Source organism: Phyllobates terribilis, unplaced genomic scaffold, assembly GCF_046119375.1.
Source record: "Phyllobates terribilis strain yellow unplaced genomic scaffold, ASM4611937v1 Scaffold_11__3_contigs__length_659146591, whole genome shotgun sequence".
NCBI lineage: Eukaryota > Metazoa > Chordata > Amphibia > Anura > Dendrobatidae > Phyllobates > Phyllobates terribilis.
Window position 1 is genome coordinate 166,170,725 of NW_027362771.1, and position 25,331 is coordinate 166,196,055.

At 45.4% G+C, this 25,331-nt stretch overlaps 1 protein-coding gene across 1 annotated transcript in view; it reads left to right on the forward strand.

Moving 5' to 3' along the window:
• Positions 1 to 10,429, forward strand: part of LOC141165051 (protein GVQW3-like) — a 51,842-nt gene extending 41,413 nt beyond the window's left edge. Inside the window, exon 2 of the mRNA XM_073650698.1 lies at positions 9,379 to 10,429. Within this exon, the coding sequence (XP_073506799.1) occupies positions 9,477 to 10,046 (570 nt within the window). The 5' untranslated portion in view covers positions 9,379 to 9,476 and the 3' untranslated portion in view covers positions 10,047 to 10,429. The remainder of the gene's footprint in view (positions 1 to 9,378) is intronic.
• The last annotated feature ends 14,902 nt before the right edge of the window (positions 10,430 to 25,331 follow it).

Consider the following 25,331-nt stretch of genomic DNA (forward strand, 5'->3'; position numbering starts at 1 on the left):
AACAAACAATAAAAGTACACATATTTGGTATCGCCGCGTCCGTAACGACCTGGCCTATAAAACTGTTCCACTAGTTAACCCCTTCAGTGAACACGGTAAAAAATAAAAATAAAAAACAAAGCAAAAAACAATGCTTTATCATCATACCACAAAAAATGGAATAACACGCGATCAAAAAGACGAATATAAATAAAAATTGTACCGCTGAAAATGTCATCTTGTCCCTCAAAAAACAAGCCGCTATACAGCTCCATCATCCGAAAAATCAAAAAGTTACAGCTCTCAGAATAAAGCGATGCAAAAGAATAATTTTTTCTATAAAATAGCTTTTACTGTGTAAAAGCGCCAAAACATAAAAAACTATATAAATGTGGTACCGCTGTAAACGTACTGACCCAAAGAATAAAGCTACTCCATCAATTTTACCACACCCGGAGCAGAATAAAAAAATGTAAAAAAAACAATTCCTGAATTGTTGGTTTTTGTTTATTCTGCCTCCCAAAAATTGGAATAGAAAGCGATCAAAAAATGTCACGTGCCTGAAAATGGCACCAATAAAAACGTCAACTCATCCCGCAAAAAACAAGCCATCACATGACTCTGTCGGCCAAAATATGGTGATGCAAAAACTAGATTTTACAAAATATGTGTCTTTTAGTGTGTGACAGCTGTCAACCATAAAAACCCGATATGATTCTGGTATCGCTGTAATCGCACCGACCCGAAGAATAAAGTAATCTCATCACTAATACCAAACGAGGAACGGCGTAAAAAATAAACGTTAGGGCTGGGGTTGGGGTTGTGCTAATGTTAGGGTTGGGGTTGTTTTTCTTTTTCAAAAGTAAAAAAAAAAAAAAAAAAAAGATGACGATATGGCGACTAGTGTTGAGCGCAAGTGCTCGCTACTTGAGTTTGCATCGGGTGATCGGGTATGCACTGAGTATCGCAGGTGCTCAAGTCTCCGCCCCATATGCTTCGCGGCCAAAAAAAACTCGCGGGGATTGCCTGCCATGCACGAGCGATCCCCGTATGTTTTTTTTGGGGTGTCTAATAACCGTGAAACATGCGGGCGGGGACTCGAGCATTTCACTTGAGCACCCGTGATACATGGTGCATACCTGAGTACCCGATGCAAACTCAAGTAGCGAGCACTTGCGCTCAAGAGTAATGACAACTTATTCAATATGATGACCTAATGTTAACAAATTCTGTGTCGTACCTCTGGGTTCACAAATGTTCACTATACCCCTTAATAAAATCCTTGAGGGGTATAGTTTCCAAAATGGGGTCACTTGTGGGGGAGCTCCACTGTTTAGGCACATCAGGGGCTCTCCAAACGCGACATGGTGTCTGCTAACAAATTGAATGGAAAATCAGCTAACAATTTGAGCCGATTTTCCATTCAATTTGTTAGCGGACACCATGTTGCGTTTGGAGAGCCCCTGATGTGCCTAAACAGTGGATCTCCCCCACAAGTGACCCCATTGTGGAAACTAGACCCCCCAAGGCACCAATCTAGATTCATAGTGAGCACTTGGAACCCTCAGGTGCTTCACAAATTGATTCGTAAAAATGAAAAAGTGGAAAAAAAAATACTTTTTCATTTTTACGAATCAATTTGTGAAGCACCTAGGGGTTCCAAGTTCTCACTATGCATCTAGATAGGTGCCTTGGGGGGTCTAGTTTCCAAATGGGGTCACTTGTGGGGGGTTTCCACTGTTTAGGCACATCAGGGGCTCTCCAAACGCAGCATGGCGTCCGCTAATTATTCAAGCAAATTTTACAATCAAAAAGTCAAATGGCGCTCCTTCCCTTCCGAGCCCTGCCGTGCGCCCAAACAGTGGTTTTTCCCCACATATGGGGTATCTGCGTGCCCAGGGGAAATTGCACAACAAATTTTGCGGTCCATTTTTTCCTGTTACCCCTGCGAAAATAAAAAAAATTGGGTCTAAAGTAACATTTTTGTGAAAAAAATTAAAAGTTCATTTTTTTCTTCCACATTCCAAAAATTCCTGTGAAGCACCTGAAGGGTTAATAAAGTTCTTGAATGTGGTTTTGAGCACATTGAGGGGTGCAGTTTTTAGAATGGTGTCACTTTTGTGTATTTTCTGTCATAAAGGCCTCTCAAAGTGACTTCAAATGTGATGTGGTCCCTAAAAAAATGGTTTTGTAAATTTTGTTGGAAAAATGAGAAATCGCTGGTCAACTTTTAACCCTTATAGCTCCCTAACAAAAAAAAAATGTTGGTTCCACAATTGTGCTGATGTAAAGTAGACATGTGGGAAATGTTATTTATTAACTCTTTTTTGTGACATATCTCTCTGATTTAAGGGCATAAATATTCAAATTTTGAAAATTGCAAAATTTTCAAAATTTTTGCCAAATTTCCGTTTTTTTCACAAATAAACGCAAGTGATATCGAAGAAATTTTACCACAGTCATGAAGTACAATATGTCTCGAAAAAAACAGTCTCAGAATCAGCGGAATCCGTTGAAGCGTTCCAGAGTAATTGCCTCATAAAGTGACAGTGGTCAGAATTGTAAAAATTGGCCTGGTCATTAACGTGCAAACCACCCTCGGGGGTAAAGGGGTTAAGGTTTGTGAAATAGTCAAAGCTAAGAGAAGTTCCTAAATCACGAAAAGTAAGGTTTGACTTAAATGTCTACAATTTTTTAATTCAGTCCTGGGTTTGGATAAAATAAAATATCTGTATAAATAAAGGCACCAAACATTGCATGTGTAAATCTTAGTTTATGCTCTTGATAATCCGATAGTTTGTGTACAAAAAAAAAAGCGTGCTAGAGAGAGAGTAAAAAACTAAATTCCAAGTTCATTTTCCCACCCGGATTCCATTACTCATGACTGACGTATGGAAAAGATATCCCATCTATCACTAGAGAGATCCATGTCTGCCTCCTGTGCCTGCACACATAGCACGCCACAGACAGAGAGCATGTCAGTACATACTATTCTCCTACATGAAACAGTCAACTTGAATGCTACCATCCATGACATCATGAAGGGTAGTAACATGGTGTGGTTGGTTTATTTGTTGATACACTGTGTGAAGAAGACGTTCAAACCTGGCAGTGTCACGCTATGTCATAGCAGTTTAACTTTCAGCCTAGAACCAGTGAAACAATTTGTTTCATAAAAATGGAAACCGTGGTGATCCACACAAATATTCACTATAATCCTTTGAAGTTTTATTTGCTTAGTTTACAAGTAAATTTTTCTATTAGTTTTGGCTACTGCGAGGCCATTCAAGCAAATGAAAAGGTTTCTTTTTTACTTGCATATATCATCAACAAAAGTAAACATTGCGAGATGGGAATCACATTTCCTGTGTTTGAAGATGGAGATTGGGAATGCTGGTTGGTTACCAATGTACTGTATATATACATACAATTGTTTGACTTCAAACAAAGCCTTTCTTTTGATTGATTTTGCTCTGTTATGTTCGAAACTAATTCACTGAGCGTTTATAAAAAATTAATTCAGACAAGGACGGCAAAAAGCGAGTTTGAAAGATATGACATGTCCAAACTTCGTCAGAAAAATAGTAACTAAATATGAAATGTGGTTAGTTACTCATATCAAAAATTCCTGATGTTAAAATGGATTCAGACGTACCAGTTGATGTGTTTTATTTCAGGTATCACATAATCCTATACTCAATAAACAGGGCAGCACAATACTCAGGACACTAGATTTAACTCTCACCTATGGCAACAATTCCTCCACAACTTCAAAACTCACTGAAAAGTTAATTAAGGTGATAGTCTGGAGTCAGATGCTCCTGATTCATTAACGAGAATCAATAGTGCCTTTTTTACAGCATACTGGAAGGCTTTACTTCTGGGTCATTGGCGTTCTTTGGCCTTTCCCAGCACATGCGCACTACAGTACTTTGCTCTGCCCACGGCAGGGAAAAGCAGAGTCCGCCAGTGCAGGAGTGCGATGGGGGACATTACGTGGATGATGTAGGATGTGTCATCGATACGAAGGAGAGAAGAAGGACAGAGAGAGGAGGTGTCTGATCAAGACCAGAGACGCCCTTCGGACCGCACTGCCCTGTCTGTAAGTAGTATAAAAGCTATTTTTTGGGATCTGCAGATTGGATTGGGCAGTTCTTTACAGCATTCCAATATGCTGCTTAAAAGGCCCTAATGGTGGTGGCCGTACGTTATACAGACAAAACCTGGTGACATTTTCCCTTTAAAAGGCGTTTGCCTCTTAATCAATCAGGAGCATCCAAGAAGTGGCGTGTGCCACTACACAATTCTTACTACGGTAAGGATGTAGAGTAAGATTTTTGGTACAAGGTACGTCATGAATTAGACAAGTTGTGGTGTCAAGCTCCCGTCCTAGCCCAGCTTCATCCGTTTTGGCATAGTTGGGTGAAACTGGCATGAAATCGCCAACAGTCACAATGTTTTTGAGTGACTAGCTATAGCACAAAAAGTTTGTGAGTTTTCAAAGCAATTTATGCCAGAATTCTGGCATTATTGCTTTGAAAAATTAGACCTATGAGCCAGGTTCATGATTTGCAATTTTTTAAGGCACTTTTCTTTTTTAGTTTTGGTGTATTGGATTCTGTTTTTAGCACAAAATTCTTCAAAATGGAGCACCTAGGTTGATGAATTTTGTGCAAATTTAAAAAGGCTCTTTATTTTTGTCTCTAACTATTTTTGCAACGTTTTAGAGCAAAAAATTTGAATGACGTGTTAAAATGTCACACACAACTATCACATTTTCCTAAAAATTTCTGGAATACAAAAAAATCATTTCAACGGAGGACTGCAGGACATTTGTGCAAAAATATAGCGATTTTTAAAAAGTTGCAAATAATGAATCGTCTGTAAATATCTGGATTACAAATACCATGCCTACAAAGGCGAAAAGAGAAAAAAAGACAGACATGTAGAAGAAAAACTGCAAAATAAGCACAACTTAAACAAAGAATTTTAGCACAAAAATCAACAAAAAATAAGTGTAAATGCATTATAAATCAAGTCCTATATTAGGGTGACAATGCGTTCTATAGAAAAAAATAAAAATTAGTTTTATTCAAAGTCTCACCCTCTATAATTGTTACACACAATGATCTGTAATATCCATTAAAACATTGCTTCTATTGGTTGTGTTTAAAAGGTGTCTCAATGTCAGCCCTTGAACACTTAATAGTCCTTACAATAGGATTTGGGTAGTTTTAATATAGAGAAGCAATAACGGCTCCACCACTCCTTGAAACTCCCTCCAATTTACTTATTTGTAATTTGTACAGAATATTTAATATAATTAATATTAGTTTATATTTCCTGTTCCAAAGTAAATTTGCCAGATTACAGACAGCATTCAGTATTATTCACTATTTTAGGTCAATTTAATCTCTAAATATTACCACAGCAGCCTACACCATTCCCATTGTATCTTTTAGTGCCTAATTTAATTTTTGCTTGAAATTCCCTTGCTTTAATTTATAATAGTAATTTACAAATTTTGATGAGCGATATTAGGGTGATTTGCAGCAACTAGGGTAGGGATGAGCGAATCCCTGTGTATACAACTTCCACCACATTCGGCCGCTGTCCAGCCTGCTCTGGAAGTGAATGGTGCGAAGGGCAAGCTTGCGCAGTAGCTCACTCGCGCTCCGTTCACCGTCCCAGACAATAAAGTTTGTTGAAAGGCTGAGTGCAGGGCGGCCAATCAACAAACTTTGCATCGGTAGCCCCTCCTCCAGTCATTAGCATAGGTTGCAAATGGCGAAGGAGAAGGTGCAGAGCCGAATACACAGGGATTCACTCATCACTAGCAGCAATATATCAAATGTTATTGCAATGTGGTTTTATGTTTGCTATTTAGGCCTGCCACAGATTTAGTCACTGTTGTCAGAAAAAATGGCGTCTTCAAATTGCAGTGTTAGAGGAATGTGGTTAATGGGAGGGACAGCAGGCAGTATTACCGGTTCTAAGCGGCAGTTCAATAGGCTGGTGTTTCCTGCATTGTACATGTTTTATTTCCTGCACTGTCCAGTATCGCAACCAATATGTACCATTACTACCGTCGCAGCCAAAGAAGTACTTCTGGGGAAAAGCGAGAATCTGAAAAGGCAACAATATCACGTGATCAATAAGGTGATCAATCGTGAATGATGCCTCCGAACACTCCATTGCACTCATGAGTACATTCAATTCATCACTGAGCACTCAAGAAGACCAGAAAAAATGTATTCTCCAGTGTGTGGAGAAGCATCGCCATGACTATCCTGAACCAAATAAAGCGTGTTTCATTAAAAAAAATGAAACTACTGTAAAATTGTACATTTACTTTACTGCAAGACATTTATTACAAATAATTGTTAGTTTTGTGATGATTGAGCCACCAGTAAACAATGTTGCAATGTTACGAAATTTTGTGTATGTTACAATCACACCAAAGGGAATTATTCCCAAGGGTGAGACCTAAAAATTTGCACAAAAATTTTTGACTGTCATCCTATCCTATCTGCACCACATTCAATTAAAAGTCTGTTTGCAAAGGGTGATATTCAGCAAATGAATATTCATAAGAATGTTCATTGACAGTCACCAGTCCTTTTAAATATAGAACTTTTTCCACTTTTAATATCACCCATAATCTGCACAATTCAATTAAAAATGAACTGAAATATTTTTGGGTGGAAAAATAAACATGTGAAGATATGATATGAAGATAAAACTAAAATATTGTGGTGGCATAAATATGCACATCCTTAAACTAATTCTTTGTTGAAGCACCCTTTGAATTTATGACAGCATTCAAAGTCCATACAGAGTCTATCAGCATGGCATAGCTAGAATAGTCAATCTTTGCCCACTCTTCCAATTCTGTCAGATTGCAAGGGCATCTCCTTTGTACAGCCCTCTTGTGGTCATCCACAGATTTTCAATTCAATTCAGGTCTTGGCTCTGGCTGGGCTATTCACAAAACTTTAATCTTCTCGTGGCAAAACCTTTCTTTTGTTGATTTAGAGGTATGTTTAGGGTTGTTGCCATGCTGAAAGGAAAAATTCTTCTTATTTTCCAGCTGAAGCCTCAAGGTTTTGTTGCAAAATTGACTGATATTAGGAACTGTTAATTATTCCCTGGCACATTGACTAAAGCTCCAGTTCCAACTGACAAAAACAGCCCTAAAGCATAATGCTGCTTTCGCTATGCTTCTGTTATAATCTGCAACGAGGACTAAGGAAAGATAGGGGAAAGCTGTCCCTACAGTAAGACTAAGCTGAATCCCTACGATGTAGCGGGCTGCCTGTTGCTAGTGAACAGACCCGCCTTCGTCCTCGGCTAGTCTGAATGAAGACCTATAGCATAAAGGGAGGGGTCCCTAAATGAACTAAAGACTGGGACAAAAATGGGACACCGCCTAAACAGAGAAGTTGTTGCAGAACACATAAAGACAAACTGACAAAAATGTACTACAGGTCCCAGAAGGACCAAGCGAACTGACAGAGATAGGCACCGAAGCACCAGGCTAGAGAAACAGTCAAACACTGAAGTCCAGCACAGCCACAAGGGCGGAGCTGGAATATAAAGGCAGATGGTCACGTGACCGTAAAACACAAGATGGAAAAAACAAACAGGAGGGTTCTAACAGCTTCACTGCGGCTTTGGTATTCTTTTGCGATGCGCAGTGTTGGCTTTGTGCCAAACATACATTTTGGAATTATGGTCAAAAAGTTCCACTTTGGTCTCATCAGAACATGTTTTCCCACATGCTTTTTGAAGACTTGATGTAGATTTTGGCAAAACAAAGCCAAACTTGGATGTTTTTCTTTGCAAGAAAAGGCTTACATCTTGTCACTATTCCCCCCAAGCCAGACATTTCAAGAATACAGGAGATTGTTATCACATGCAGTACCCAACCAGTACTTGCCACAAATTCATGTAGGTTTTTTACTGTTACTGTATGCCTCTTGGCGGCCTCCAGGACCAATTATCTTCAGGCATATGTGGAAAAAATTGTGACAAAGTCAGAATAATTTCAAAAATAGAAATGTTAATGCTTTATTTTTATAGACTGAGCACAGCTAACAGGACACATGGTAGTTATAGTATATCAGCAAGGTCTCTCCCAGGCAATGATTTTATAACAGATTAAGCTCTTTTGAAGACGCACCAAGAAAAGGGCAATATTGAGGAACGTAGATGCAGTGTTCTGCAAAGGTAATTCAGTGTAGCAGACGAAAAACACAATATGCTTACTTGCCTTCGAAATAGGAAGATACCCTGCAGTGCCATAAGCTCAGATCTGGCAGCAACCAGTGGTACTTAAGCACACCCATCCACTGTTCAGAGAAATTTGGCCAAAAAGCCATTCCTTTGACACAGAAACAAAGCCAAGTGACTTAACTATGCATGAAAACATAGGAACTGGGGAAAGGGTGACAGAAAAATTGCTATAGGTGCTTTGGACTGATGAATGAAAATTTGAAATATTTAGCCAAAGAAGAAGACAGTTTGTTCACTGAAAGACCGGAGAGGGATATATTAAAAACTGTCTGCAGGCACCTGTGAAGCATGGTGAAGGTTCCTTGAAAGTTTGGGACTGCATTGCAATTTTTGTCAGCATTCATGATGGTTTTTATGCTGAGATATACAGGTAGGTACATATCCATCATGCAATACCATCAGGGAGGCAAACAACTTTACTTAGTTGACTGGTTCTTGCCATATTCTGACTTAGAACAATTGTGGAATAGGGCTCATCATTGAATGGAACTGTGTGTCAACACTGCCTCTGCAAAACACAAGGGTTGCAAACACTTTCCACAAATAAATAAAGCTAAATACAAGGCAATCCTGGAAGAAATCCTGTTAGCGGCTTCAAAAGACTTGAGACTGGGTGGTAGCTTCAACCTTCCAGCAAGACAATGACCCTAAACAAACTGCCAGAGCTACAACGGGTGGTTTTGATCAAATCATATTCATGTGTGTGAATGACTCAGTCAAAGTCCAGGCCTAAATCCCATTGAGAATCTGTGGCAATACTTGAAAATTGGTGAAAATTGGTGTTCACAGACTCCTCCATCCAATCTCTCTGAGCTAGAGCTAGTTTGCAAGGAAAAATGGGCAAAAAATTTCAGCCTCTATATGTGCAAAGCTGGTAGAGACATACCCCAAAAGACTTGCAGCAGGAATTACAGTGAAAGATGGTCCTACAAAGTATTGACTCTGGGGGGCTAAATACAAATGCATGTCATCACAATTTTCAGATTCTTAGTTTTAAAATATTTAGAAAACCATGTATCATTTCCGTTATACTTCAAAAGTAATGATAATCGGTTATTTCTATTGCACACAGAAATTAAAATAAAATGTTTTCTTCTCTCTTAGGTACCCACTAGTCCAGGAAAAAAAAATCACTTAAATAGGCCACGATTCCCGGGAGCTACATTCATTTGAATAGGAACTGCCGAGGAGTGAACATCAAAATGGAAAAAAACGAGCTCAGAGCTGTCATCAAATACCTCTGCTTGAAAAAAATGACTACCAAAGACATACACAGCGACTTGGTGGAAACATTGGGGGACTCTTCTCCTCCATATTCTACAGTTGCACGCTGGGCCAAGGAATTTAAGATGGGAAGAACATCGACGGAAGATGAACATCGTGAAGAACGCCCATCCACGTCCCTCAATGAAGAAAACGTGAAAAAAGTTGAAGAACTTGTATTGGCCGATCGAAGAGTGACTATCAGGCATGTAGCTGAGGTCACAGGGATCTCATATGGCAGTATTCAAAGAATCCTTGCAAAAGAATTACATATGAGAAAGGTCTCGGTGCGTTGGGTGCCAAAAATGTTAACCGACATGCAAAAGAAGAAACGAGTTGACATTTCAATAGCAAATCTCGAAAAGTTCCAAGCAGACAAGGAGAATTTTTTGTCACATTTTTTGACCATGGACGAGACCTGGATCCACCACTTTGATCCCGAAACGAAACGACAATCAATGACATGGAAACGACCCAGCGAACCGACGCCGAAGAAATTCAAAGTGTGAAGCTCAGCAAGGAAGGTTATGGCGTCCGTTTTTTGGGACGCTGAAGGAATTATTATGGTGGACTATTTGGAGAAGGGAGCCACTATTACGGGCTCCTACTAAGCAGAACAAATAAGAAGATTGCGGGAGGCTATCAGGGAGAAAAGGCGCGGCAAACTGCGGGCTGGAGTGCTGTTTCACCAAGATAACGCGCCGGCTCACAAAGCTGCAGTTGCCATGGCTACCATTCAAGAAGCGGGCTTTGAACTGGTGGAACACCCCCCCTATTCGCCAGATCTAGCCCCCAGTGACTTCTTTCTCTTTCCTCGGCTCAAGGAACACCTCCGGGGCAAGAAATTTGACGACAATAGCGACATGATAACCGCTGTTGGGGATTTTTTTGAGGGTCAAGATCAAGAATTTTTTTCGAAGGGAATTCTAAGTTTAGAAAAGAGATGGACTAAATGTATAGACTTGTTAGGAGACTATGTAGAAAAATAAAATTTTTGTTTGACTATATTCATTGTGTTTAGTATTGATTATCAATACTTTTGGATCGCCCCTCGTATATATGATTCACACAACAAAAGAGATGAGAAGTAATAATCATAAAGCAATTTTTTTTTAATATTTGATCTCTACATTTATTATCCATAACTGATCAAAAACGAACAAGCCAATTGTAAATTGTAGTAAAGCCCTTGTAGAAGGACTCTTAACAAGATTAAAAAGATAGTATAAGAACATTTTCAAGATTAGATAAGATACTTCAACTCAAGCGCAGGAAAATGAATTGCGAAATGGGACACCTGTTCAAGTAAAATAGATTAGTTATTACACATGGATAAGTGGCTCATGGTCAGAAAACAGCAATGCAAACTTCTAGGAAAGAAAAAAGGGAAAAAAATACTTTAAATACCTTTGACAGGAGCTGATCTGCTGGACCGGCCACTGACAGCTGCGGTGTTTTGTTCTGTTATTCCTCATATATACACATTGCAGTATATTTTGAAAAGTTACCAGAAATGACAGGTACACTTTAAAGAGGTTATCCTTTTAATATTGATGGCTTATCCATTACATAGGCTATTGATATGCACGTTCCACAATATGCTGTTTGACGAGACGTATGTGAGAGCTGCAGCCTCTTCAAAGTTTATAGCAACTCGCAGGCTACATTGTACTTTTCTGCATCATACAATTTTTAGTGGTTGTTAAAGATATTAGAGTGTAGTTCCATTGAAGTGAATAGGGAAACATTGCAATACCTTGCATCACCAATGTAAAAAGTACAGTGTGAACGATCCTGCAAGCTGCTATAAACATTGAAGAGGCTAATATTGATGGTCCATCCAAGGGTGGTCCATCCTAGGGATAAGTTGTAAGGGAGTGAATGGAACGGTCAGGTGCCTCTCTTCATCCTTGAGTGTGCACATGTTAAGGTATTTTGTGTTTATCTGGTAAACATGTACATGACCTACTAACGGACATGTTAGTTACAGGGAGAGGGTAGTTATAAGTATAGATAGGATTTGGGCAGTGCAGAAGTGGGCACTTTAAAATAGGAGATAGTTAGGAAATAGTTAAAAAATCAGAAGTTGCTTAGTGTGGGAGGAGCAGGACATTGTGGACTGGGGGAAGTTCCTGTTTGAGAGGAGTAGTTGCAGGACCAGGAAAAGAGCAGCAGCACAGTCGGTCCAGCAGCAGCCTGTAAATCGGACAAAGGCTTTCCCATCACGTTCGGGACCTACGGTCTAGAAGAGGTGGCAGTGTGGCTTCCTCCAGGGGCGTACGTAGGAATCATGGGGCCCCATAGCAGATGTTCTAATTGGGCCCCCCCCCCCAAAAAAAAAGAAAATAATTGTCCGGGTCACAGAAGAGCAGATCTCACAACTTTCCAGCCTTTACATAGTAATTTTTCTCCTGCTGAAGTCCTAGATTCCTTTTTCATTGCCCCACAAAGTGTGATGCCAACAATGCCAACCAAAGTGTCCCCAAACACAGTATGATACCACCATGGTGAATTCCTCCACATTCACAGTATAATGACCCTATTGTACCCCACCTCAACTCCCAAGGCAAAGTATGGTGACGCCAACACAGTATGATCCCCCAACTATGACCCCCACACAGCCCTCCATGCAGTATAATGGGCCTACATACAATATAATGGCCCCACACCTCTCCACACTCCACATAGTATAATGCTCTCGCCATGGTCCTCCATACAGTATAAGGCACTCGCCATGGTCCTCCACACAGTATAATGCACTCACCATGGTCCTCCACAGAGTATAAGACACTCGCCATGGTCCTCCACACAGTATAAGACACTCGCCATGGTCCTCCACACAGTATAATGCACTCGCCATGGTCCTCCACACAGTATAAGACACTCGCCATGGTCCTCCACACAGTATAACACACTCGCCATGGTCCTCAACACACTATAAGACACTCGCCATGGTCCTCCACACAGTATAATGCACTCGCCATGGTCCTCCACGCATTATAATGCTCTCGCCATGGTCGTCTACGCAGTATAATGCTCTCTCCATGGTCCTGTATGCAGTATAATGCATTCGCCATGGTCCTCCACACAGTATAATGAACTCCCCATGGTCCTCCACACAGTATAATGCACTCCCCATGGTCCTCCACGCAGTATAATGCACTCCCAATGGTCCTCAACACAGTATTATGCACCCCATGGTCCTGTACGCAGTATAATGCAGCCCCCCATAGGGTAAAATGCAGCTAACCCCCACCATAGGGTAAAATGCAGCCCCCAGTCCTCCAGTTTTATCAGTACTCATTGATTTATAAATAAATACATACTTACCGCTCCTCGTTCCCCGCTGCTTCAGTCTCTGCAGCGCGTCTCTGTCATCACCTCTGCAGCTGCCAGCTCCACTGTCTGACAGAGCGTGGAGCGTCATCATGCTGCTGCGTCAGATGCAGAGGAAGAATGATGGGAGAGAGAGTGTCACATGACGTTCCCTCCTCCATCATTGCTATCAACAAGGGCCGCGGGCAAAATAGTCTCAGTGGGCCCTTTAATACATACCAACATTCATGATGCACAGATACGGTGGAGAAATATAGATATAGATACACAGGGCCCAGGCTGTCCCCTCATCCTTCATATATGCAGACATGCACACAGTTCGCAGACACGCACACACACACATTACACAGACACGCACACACACAGTACTCAGACACGCACACACACAGTGTGCAGACATGCACACCGACACAGTACGCAGACATGCATACACACACATTACGCAGACATGCACACACACAGTATGCAGACACGCACACACACAGTACGCAGACATGCGCGCACACACAGTATGCAGAGATGCGCACACACAGTACGCAGACATGCGCACACAGTACGCAGACATGCACACACACAGTACGCAGACACGCACACACACAGTACGCAGACACGCACACACAGTACGCAGAGATGCGCACACACAGTACGCAGACATGCGCACACACAGTACGCAGACATGCACACACACAGTACACAGGCACGCGCACACACAGTACACAGACATGCGCACACACACAGTACGCAGACATGCGAACACACACAGTACGCAGACATGCACACACACAGTATGCAAACATGCACACACACAGTTTGCAGACATGCACATGTGGCACCCTGCTGCGCATTGGTGCCACAGAACCCAGAAGGGTGCATGGATGGACTTCTCCACAAGAGGCCCTCACTACATTCATACACCTCCACCTTCCACCTCAGATCAGCAGAGGGAGCCCGTTAGGGACATACATAGGGAAGGTGGAGCTAGGCAGCCCAGTTGTCTTTAGTCACAGTCAGTGTTGAGATAGGAACAGAGCATGTGTGTTGAGTGTGGTCGACGGCGAGAGGAAAAGGAAAGTGGAGCTAAGGGGGCAGAGGAGCATAGTAAGCTCACCCCGATTTATATACCGGACACCGGGTCCGTGCCTACAGGGACTCCTTATACCCAGTAGGAACCACTGGAAACCCTGGAGTACTACAAGTCCCAGGTTCACCAAACACTGACTAAAGTACAAGGGCTAGGAGTCACGGAGGTCCCAGCATCCAGGGAGAGTGATCTCCAAAGAGAAGGCCCTACCACCAGGTCAGCAGGTGCAGAGAGAAAGAGAGTAACCAAGCTAGGCCCAGCTCCAGGCAGGCCAGACGCTTAGAGAAATAAGCAACAGATCAGGAAGCCCTATACCCACTCACTGGGGAGAGTCCCGAAGTGCGCCCTGCACCTGGAGTACCCTGGACCGTGCCAGCAGCATCACCAGTAAAGGTACTGAAGTTTACCCCCATGTGAGTGTCCGTCCTTCCTCCGGGACCGTCCTGCTGTCTCTCCCCTGCACCGCCATCCAATACATCCCCCACGCTGCCCTGAGGCCCGCTCCACCTGTGGGGAGCCATTCCATCACAAGTTGCCCTACCATCTGCCTCAGAGGACTGCTGCAGCACTGGTGATCCTCACCAGACACCACAGGTGGCGTCACGACAAATCCCCTATAAATATATCCCCCCTTTTTGCACTGACCGCCCGGGGTCACGGACCAGGCCAGCCACCGTGATCTCCCCCTAAAGCAGCCATAAGGCCCGGCTGCCGAGTACCCCATGGCCCTGGGGGCGCGTCAGCTTTCCTGGCATCACGAACAGGATCGCGTGCCCATTGCCACCGGGTACTGTGCGCCTTAAAAGACTGTGTTACTTACTGTGGTGAAGTTTTCCCGCCATATCCGCCATTTTTCCTGTTGCCGCGCGGGAAGAAGAGGGGCGTAACTGCTGGAAGCGCGCGAAGTCCAGGACACGCCCCGCCCCTGACGTCGAATCAGGAAGCGTCAGGTCCTGGAAGGAGCCGGAGGACGCTCTGACGTCAGACGCGAGCGATGCAAGGTCCTGGAAGAAGACCGTCGCCCGCGGAGCTGCGGCCTAACTGTTGAAGAAGGTAGGCTCCGGTTCACTAGGGGGGCGCAACAATGGCCGACGACCAGCAAGCCGCCGGAGCACCGGTTAACGCTCCTGATGTCCAACCTGCGCCCGGCACTGCACAGGCCGGAGCGGTCCCTCCACCAGCAGGGGTCATAACTCCGTTGATACCTATGGCCCTGCCATATATCCCTGGAGCAAAGTGGTTCCCCCAGTATAATGGTAAACCGGACACACTGTCCGGATTCAAGAGGAAAATATGCGGCATACTGGATATGTATTCTATGACTGGCAAGCAGAGAGCCGCTGTAGTGTTAGGACAATTGACTGGTGCCGCTGAACGAGAAGTTGAATCCTGGCCAGCCGCAGACCAAGAATCAGTGTCCATCATCTTTAAAAGATTGCAAACAGCGTTTGAAAACCGCACTGAGACAGATCTCCGGATGAGGTTCTACCAGTGTGTCCAGAAACCCGAGGACAGTATCCGGGACTATGCCTGGCGCTTACAGGAGGCCCTGCGGGCCCTGAAACAGGTTAGTCCAGCCAGCATCCATAAGGAAAATAAAATGCTGATGGAACAATTCATCCGGGGGTTGAAGTCCCAAGAAGAGAGCAGAACTGTACGGTGGTGGGCCTTGGACCATCCAGATGCCACCTTTGACACCGTTAAGGACATGGCTATAAAGGGCCTGCAGCCCCTGGAAACAACAGACACTGCTATCCAGCGTTACCAGGGTGGGGCGACCCCAGTGCCCGCAGCACCCACTGCTCCTCCATTGACGGCTGAAACAAGGATGCAAACAGTGCCCCCTAACGAGCTGGACAGCTTACGCTCTGAAGTGCGCCAGTTAAGTAAAACCCTGGCCACTGTCATGAGCACCCTGCAGCTACGGACGGAGCCTGAGCCGGAAGGAAGGATCCTGCTAGCTGATAGCCCTGAGGATGTCCCCTGGATGAGAAGAAGAAGGATGACAACGCCACCCCGTAGGAGGACAACGCCACCCCGGAGGAGGACAACGCCACCCCGTGGGAGGACCAACGACCAACGGCGCCCTCCAGAAGACTTCATCTGCTACCGCTGCCATAAAGCAGGCCACACCACACGGACCTGCCATTTAAACGAGGAAACCCTGGGGCTGAGGGCCGACACCCAGGAGTAGACCAACCAGGCCCATCAAACTGGTACCGCCGGTTCGTGGGAGGAAGACCTTTGCTGTCCATTGTGCTGGACGGCATCGCGACATCTGCCCTGCTGGACACAGGATCTCAGGTAACCATCATGCCTGATGTCCTCTACAAAAGGTTCTGGTCCATAGACGAACTTCACCCGCTAGATCCAAACCTTTCCGTGTATGCCTCTAATGGCCTCCCCCTTAACCTAGTCGGGGTTAAGGATGTGGCAGTAAAGGTTGGAAAAGTGGAACTGAAGGACCAGGGACTAATTGTAGTAGAGACTAATCCTGATGATACAGACTTGTATATGGTACTTGGCACAAATATTGTTAGTAACTGTTTGGGAGAAGTGTTGTTCTTGCTCCAACAGATGGCTGACACCGCCAGACCAGGGCAGCGGAGGGTGCTCCAGAAAGAGATCCGAGTCCTTATGTACCAGCAACAGGTGGTGAAATTGGTAATGTACGGGTGACAGACCCGATACCCATTGTGATTCCCCCGATGAGTGAGATGCTGATCTGGTGTAGAGCAGCAATAGGTCTCAAAGGACGGAGCTACCAGGCGGTAGTAGAGCCCCTTAGCTCGGAGCATAGACCTACACTCTTGACTGCCAGAGGGGTAGTGGATGTACGCAATGGGAGGGTGTCCATACGCCTCCTAAACTATGGGGAGGACGAGATTAGATTACCACGCTATGCCACTGTTGCCAAACTGTACACAGTAGATAACAACTCCATACACACGGCGGAGTCCTTAACCTCACCAGACGAAGTGGAGGATAATGACCCGGGAACCCAGGTGGAGGATTGGTGTCCACAGCTCCATGTTGGGACAGACACCACTCCTGCCCTTTAGAAGCAGGGTGTACACCGGGTGGTTCAGGAATATGAGCAGGTATTCAGTAAACACCCACTTGACTTTGGTAAGATTAAAGGGGTACAACACCATATACCCACAGGTGACCATCCACCCATCAAAGAACGTTACAGGCCTATACCACCAGCACACTACCAGAAGGCGAAGGAGATGTTGCACGACATGAAGAAGGCAGGGGTAGTAAGGGATAGCTGTAGTCCCTGGGCAGCTCCCCTGGTCCTAGTCAGGAAAAAGGACAGAAGCATGAGAATGTGTGTAGATTACAGACAGGTAAATCGCATAACACACAAAGATGCATACCCTTTGCCCCGTATAGAGGAATCCCTGGCTGCATTAAAGTCTGCAAATTACTTCTCCACCCTTGACCTCACTAGTGGGTACTGGCAAGTAGCTGTTGCTGAGGAGGATCTGGAGAAGACGGCCTTCACTACCCCGATGGGACTCTGCGAGTTCAATAGTATGCCGTTTGAACTCTGCAACGCCCCTGGAATGTTCCAGAGATTGATGGAGTGCTGTTTGGGACACCGAAACTTCGAGACCATATTGCTGTACCTGGATGACGTGATAGTGTACTCCAAAACGTACGAGGACCATTTGAAGCACCTGGCAGAGGTATTTGAGTCGCTGTCCCGGTATGGGATGAAGCTGAAGTCCTCCAAGTACCACCTGCTCAAGCGAAAGGTACAGTACCTGGGGCACATCGTCAGTCCAGAAGGAGTAGCAACGGACCCGGAGAAGGTCACTGCCATCCAGAAATGGCCGGAGCCGAAGAGCCTCAAGGAGGTACGTCAGTTCCTGGGACTAGTCGGGTATTACCAGAGGTTTGTGAAGGACTATACCAAAAAAGCGGCGCCTTTGCAAGATCTCCTGGTAGGACAGTACGGGAGAGGCAGAAACCCCCCGTTCCAGTGGGGTAAGGAGCAAGCTGACTCCTTTGAGGTGATGAAGGAGATCCTGACCGGCGAAGAGATCCTAGCCTACCCTGACTACAGCCAACCGTTCCTGCTGTACACTGAGGCCAGCAACGAGGGATTAGGAGCTGTGTTAAGTCAGAAGCAGAATGGCAGAGAGAAAGTGATCGCCTATGCAAGCAGGAAGCTCCGCCCGCCCGAGAGGAACCCAGAGAACTATAGCAGCTTCAAGTTGGAGTTCCTGGCCCTGGTCTGGGCCACCACCGAGCGGTTCAAGCACTACCTAGCCTCCAGTAAGTTCACTGCCTACACTGATAATAACCCCTTGACTCATCTAGAAACAGCCAAGTTAGGAGCCATGGAACAACGTTGGATGGCTCGGCTGTCAAACTACCAGTTCACCATTAAGTACCGGGCGGGCCGCAAGAATGCCAACGCCGATGCCCTATCCAGGATGCCTCACCTGTCGGACACTGAAGAAGAAGTGGATGACCTGGAGGAGATTGAGCTACCTGCCTTCCACCGTAATGGAGTGGTCCACGAGCAACGAGCCTCCAGGAGGCATCGCGGTAAGACGTTAAACCCTTTGCCTCAGCACAGCTGGAAGGAGATCCAGGACAGCGACCCGGTTGTCAGTCATATCAAAGAACTGATAACCCAGGAAGATTCCTCCCTGGAGAAGGACGCGTCTCCACAAGCCAAGCAACTGTGGAATGAGAGAAGCCGGCTGTTTATCTATAGAGAGAAGCTGTGCCGAAGGTATGTCAACCTGAAGACCCATGAGATGGTATGGCAGATCGTAGTGCCTAGGACGGACATCCAGATGGTGTTGTAGGCCTACCATGATCAAGCAGGGTACTTTGGCTGGAAAAAGCTAGAAACCCTGCTGAAAGGTCGGTTTTATTGGGTTGGAATGCGCGGTTCCATAGAGAGATGGTGCCGGGATTGTGGACCCTGTAGCCTCAGAAGAAAAGACTACAGCAGCCAGAAGGCACCCCTGCAACCCATCAAGACAACTCGACCCTTGGAGATCGTGGCCCTGGATCATGTCAAGCTGTCACCCAGCAGGTCAGGATATTCCTATGCCCTGACCATGGTGGATCACTACTCCCAGTTCCTGGTGGTCGCCCCCGTCAAGGATCTGACGGCAGAAACTGCGGCGAAGACGTTTCAGGCGTACTTCTGCAGGCCCCATGGATACCCGGAGCAGGTGCTGACAGATCAAGGCACTGCCTTCGAAGCCGAATTGTTCAAGGAGTTCTGCCATCTGTACGGGTGTAAGAAGATCCGAACTACACCGTACTACCCCCAAACCAATGGGTTATGTCATTGACCTGTTGAAGACCTTACCGCTAGAAGAAAGAAACCAGTGGCCCGACAAGCTACCTGACCTGGTAGATTTGTACAACCACATACCTGTGAGTTCCACCAATTGTACTCCAGCATATCTCATGCGAGCAAGACCCAGAAAGTTGCCCATGGACCTGGAGCTTGGTGTAGTAGAACTCAAAGCAGATATGTCCACTGAGGACTGGGACACGGCGCGACATGAGCAGTACAGGAGAGTACAGGCCTGTGTCGAAGACAGTCTGAATAGGGTAAGAGACAAGCAGGAAGCACAGTGCAACAACAGTGCACCAGCAGAACCATTTTCACCTGGAGAAGTTGTGCTAAAAAGAAAGAGAAGAAACCACAAACTTGATGACCAGTGGGAGAAGGAACCCTACACTGTGTTAAATTCAAGATTTGATAACAGGAAGACCTGTTTGATTACCAAGGACGGAGGAAGAACAACTGCAACGGTATCTAGAGACCATCTGAAGTTGTGTCCAGCTCTGCCAAAGCCCCAGGAAGAAGTGCCTCTCATCGTACCGGAGGAGCCTAAAGAAGCAGTGATACATACTGAATTAGGAGATTTCCCGGTAGATTGGCCCCAACTAGGAGGAGCAGTAATAATACCTGTGATGCATTTCTACCAGCAGCCAGAAGACCCTCCACAGCAAGTAGAACCTGTAAGTGCCCCAGAAGAGCCTGCTCAAGAAGAATCCCCGTAAGAAGGATCCCCGGCTGGAGCAGAGCAAGAAGGCCCAGCCAATGGTACACTTGCCAGTCCTATAGAGAGGTTAAGGCAGTTTTACAATCTACCCACACGTAGAACTGACAGGGTAGCAGACGGTGCAGACACAGATACCATCCACACTCCCGTACTACCCAGATCAACACGTAGCACCAAAGGCCAGGCCCCTGTCAGGTTCAGTGAATAAGTAGAAATACCTATAGTATAAATAGTTGCCCCTGGGGTATGTCCCTGTGTTATTTATGTATTTATTTATTGGTTTTAGCTTATAGTGGACAATTTATATGAACATTAGTTATCCGTAAGGGTATATATATAAAGGACTCAGTGGCTGAGGACTGTGAGCAGCCCAAAAACAATCCTGTACATAGTTGCACTCCCTGGAGTGCCCTTTTAAGTGACTACTGAACAAAAACCCGTTTGGCGTGGCCGAAGACGTGGTCCAGCACCTGGATCACCTATGCCATGTAGCCACGCCCAGGGCCTACGTTGAGGGTTTTCAGGCGGGTCCCTCATGTGCCTCATGTTCTTTCACTGGTGAGATGGACACCATTAACTTGTAAGACTCTGAGGACGCTCAATATTTGTATATATTTATTATGTTTTTACACCTGTAACGTTCAAGAGATGTGCCTCCCATAAAGGGAAGAGTTATTGTTTAACCTGTTTTTGAAAAATGCTTCAGTCCAGGAGTACTGAGTTTTACTAGGGGGGAACTTGGCGCCCAACTGCGCATTGGTGCCACAGAACCCAGAAGGGTGCATGGATGGACTTCTCCACAAGAGGCCCTCACTACATTCATACACCTCCACCTTCCACCTCAGACCAGCAGAGGGAGCCCGTTAGGGACATATATAGGGAAGGTGGAGCCAGGCAGCTAAGTTGTCTTTAGTCACAGTCAGTGTTGAGATAGGAACACAGCTCTGAGTGAGCAGAGAGCGTGCCGACGCTCAGAGAGTGGTGAAAACGCAGCACGCCAGCTGCCAAGTAGTGAGGGCCCCGAGTGTGGTCGACGGCGAGAGGAAAAGGAGAGTGGAGCTAAGGGGGCAGAGGAGCATAGTAAGCTCACCCCGATTTATATACCGGACACCGGGTCCGCGCCTACAGGGACTCCTTATACTCAGTAGGAACCACCGGAACCCCTGGAGAACTACAGGTCCCAGGTTCACCAAACACTGACTAAAGTACCAGGGCTAGGAGTCACGGAGGTCCCAGCATCCAGGGAGAGTGATCTCCAAAGAGAAGGCCCTACCACCAGGTCAGCAGGTGCAGAGAGAAAGAGAGTAACCAAGCTAGGCCCAGCTCCAGGCAGGCCAGACGCTTAGAGAAATAAGCAACAGATCAGGAAGCCCTATACCCACTCACTGGGGAGAGTCCCGAAGTGCGCCCTGCACCTGGAGTACCCTGGACCGTGCCAGCAGCATCACCAGTATTTATTATGCAACTTTGCTTTACATTTATATATAATTATGGTAGGGTATGAGATATATTTTTGTCTTGCTTCTTTTTTGCTAGTGTGAACATGCCTCTGTTTCTTCTATGTCTGCCATCTTAGACCTCAGTTCACATTGTCTGGTTTTTTGACTTGTTTGCATTCTGTGCAATTTAAGGGTGTGGCATGCCCTTTGTTGAGCTGATTGGTATATATGTAGCTTACCACGGGCCTAGGTGGTCTGGAGTTGGGACCCGGTCCTATTTGTCTACCCTTTTATATGCATTACTTCAACTTTGATATACAGTAAGGTTTTTAATATAGGCAGTATAGGTACCGTCCCAATTTAGGGTCACCTTGCCGCTGGTGGGACGGCTTGTATACTTTTTTTGATCAAAAATAGTTCACTAAGTACCCTATATTTATTATGCAACTTTGCTTTACATTTATATATAATTATGGTAGGGTATGAGATATATTTTTGTCTTGCTTCTTTTTTGCTAGTGTGAACATGCCTCTGTTTCTTCTATGTCTGCCATCTTAGACCTCAGTTCACATTGTCTGGTTTTTTGACTTGTTTGCATTCTGTGCAATTTAAGGGTGTGGCATGCCCTTTGTTGAGCTGATTGGTATATATGTAGCTTACCACGGGCCTAGGTGGTCTGGAGTTGGGACCCGGTCCTATTTGTCTACCCTTTTATATGCATTACTTCAACTTTGATATACAGTAAGGTTTTTAATATAGGCAGTATAGGTACCGTCCCAATTTAGGGTCACCTTGCCGCTGGTGGGACGGCTTGTATACTTTTTTTGATCAAAAATAGTTCACTAAGTACCCTATATTTATTATGCAACTTTGCTTTACATTTATATATAATTATGGTAGGGTATGAGATATATTTTTGTCTTGCTTCTTTTTTGCCAGGTCAGCAGGTGCAGAGAGAAAGAGAGTAACCAAGCTAGGCCCAGCTCCAGGCAGGCCAGAAGCTTAGAGAAATAAGCAATGGATCAAGAGGCCCTATACCCACTCACTGGGGAGAGTCCCGAAGTGCGCCCTTCACCTGGAGTACCCTGGACCGTGCCAGCAGCATCACCAGTAAAGGTACTGAAGCTTACCCCCATGTGAGTGTCCGTCCTTCCTCCGGGACCGTCCTGCTGTCTCTCCCCTGCACCGCCATCTAATACATCCCCCACGCTGCCCTGTGGCCCGCTCCACCTGTGGGGAGCCATTCCATCACAAGCTGCCCTACCATCTGCCTCAGAGGACTGTTGCAGCGCTGGTGATCCTCACCAGATATCACAGGTGGCGTCACGACAAATCCCCTATAAATATATCCCCCCTTTTTGCACTGACCGCCCTGGGTCACAGACTGGGCCAGCCACCATGATCTCCCCCTAAAGCAGCCATAAGGATCGGCTGTCGAGTACCCCACGGCCCTCGGGGGAGCGTCACACACACACAAAGTACGCAGACATGCACACACACACAGTACGCAGACATGCACACACAGTTTGCAGACATGCGCACACACACAGTACGCAGACATCCACGCACACACAGTACGCAGACATGCACACACACGGTACACAGACATGCACGCATATGGTACGCAGACATGCACGCACTTGGTACGCAGACATGCACGCACACGGTAAGCAGACATGCACGGACATGGTAAGCAGACATGCACGCACATGGTAAGCAGACATGCACATGGTACACAGATATGCACATACACAAACAGATACACAGATAAGTACACATATAGGCATACGTTTATATTTGAACACATTCTTAAAAACACATAAAACAGACATAAATATATATATATACACAGTCATACACACTGACATACACACAAGACACACTAGAAATATATTTAATATGGGGATTGGGGAATCTGGCGACAAGCCTCACTCACCTGCCCCTTGGCCTGTGTCCGGTCCAGCTGTGCAGGGCCGCCGGCTTGTCTGATGGCCATCACAGGCCCTGGACCATCAGAGGGGCCACTCCTGCCAGTCCTGCAGAACATATAAGAGATCAGAGCACGGTTATATATGGTGATTTACAGCTGACGTTGTTTCTGATTAAATTGTTCACTTTTCCCGTCTTTTCCATCTGGCCCAGACTGTCACGGCGACTTCTCCAGCCAGGACTCAGACTCTCAGGTCTGCAGAGATCACAACAAAGACACATTTGGCTCCTTACATTTCAGACCCTGTTCCCATCTATTTCCATCCTGCACAAACACCTCATTCTGCTGATAATCCAATACTGAGGCTCTGCTGCCGTATGTGTCCCTATTACTGCACCTACTGTGTGCCCTCTAGATGGTAAAACAACCCTCTAGAATAAAGTAATGCCGTGTGCAAGTGCCCTAGAAAACAGAGCCCACATTTTGCCCCCTAGAATGTAATAGTGCCCTCTGTGTGCCCCTTTGACAGTCATAATAACCTGAGTTCCCCATAACAATAAGTGCCCACTTAACATTTAATAATGTCCTGAATCTCCCCCCCCATGTACAGCTCCCCTCTACACAGTATGATGCCCTCTTATACACAGTATAATTCCCTCTCACTATATAGTACCCCCCACACACAGTATACTGACCCTTTAGCAGCCTCCAAACTGAAGGCTCCCACACTGTATGATGGCCCCCACACTGTGCAAAGACCCCACATTATCTCCCACACTCTATGATGGCCCCCACACTGTGCAAAGACTCCACATTATCTCCCACACTGTATGATGGCCCCCACACTGTGCAAAGACATATTATCTCCCACACTGTATGACCCTAACTGTAATCCCCACACTGTATAAATAGCCTACATATAGTATAATGCACCAGATAGTCCTTCATATAGTATAATGCACCCCCATAGTCCTTCATATAGTATAAAGCACCCCCATAGGCAGAGTCTGTAGTATAATGCACCCCCATAGGCAGAGTCTGTAGTATAATCCCCCCCATAGGCAGAGTCTGTAGTATAATGCTCCCCCCCATAGGCAGAGTCTGTAGTATAATGCTCCCCCCATAGGCAGAGTCTGTAGTATAATGCTCCCCCCATAGGCAGAGCCAGTAGTATAATGCTCCCCCCATAGGCAGAGTCTGTAGTATAATGCTCCCCCATAGGCAGAGTCTGTAGTATAATGCTCCCCCCCATAGGCAGACTCTGTAGTATAATGCTCCCCCCATAGGCATGCCGATACAGTTACACTGGGGTAGCTCCAGGTGGTCCCCCTCAGAGCCTCTGACCCTCCAGTAGCTACGCTACTGGAGTAAGGGTTTACAACTCTTTAATATATAGCTGCCTTTTTGTTTAAGGGACCAAAACTAATTGAACAACTATATCAAAAGCACTGGGGTGCATGGACTATTCCCTCATTAATCCATCATCAATTAAGCAGGTAAAAGGTCTGGAGTTGATTCCAGATGTGGCATTTGCAGTTTTAAGCCATTGCCGTGAACCTATGAAATGGAGTCAAAGGAGCTCTCAATGGAAGAGGAACAGACCATCATTAGGCTGAATAAATAGAAGAAATCCATCAGAGAGAGAGCAGAAATGTTAGGAGTGGCCAAATCAACAGTACATTCTGCAAAAAAAAATGGAGTGCACTGGTAAGCTTGGGAACTCAAAAAGGCCCGGAAGACAACAGTGGTGGATTCTTTCCATTGTGAAGAAAATCCCTTTTACAACATCCACCCAAGTGAAGAACACTCTCCAGTAAGTAGGTGTCTCAGTATCTAAGTCTACAATAAAAAGAAGACTTCATCAGAGCAAATACAGAGGGTTCACCACAAGGTGCAAACCATTAATCAGCCTTAAAAATAGAAAGGCCAGAATAATCTTTGCCAAAAGAGCATCTAAA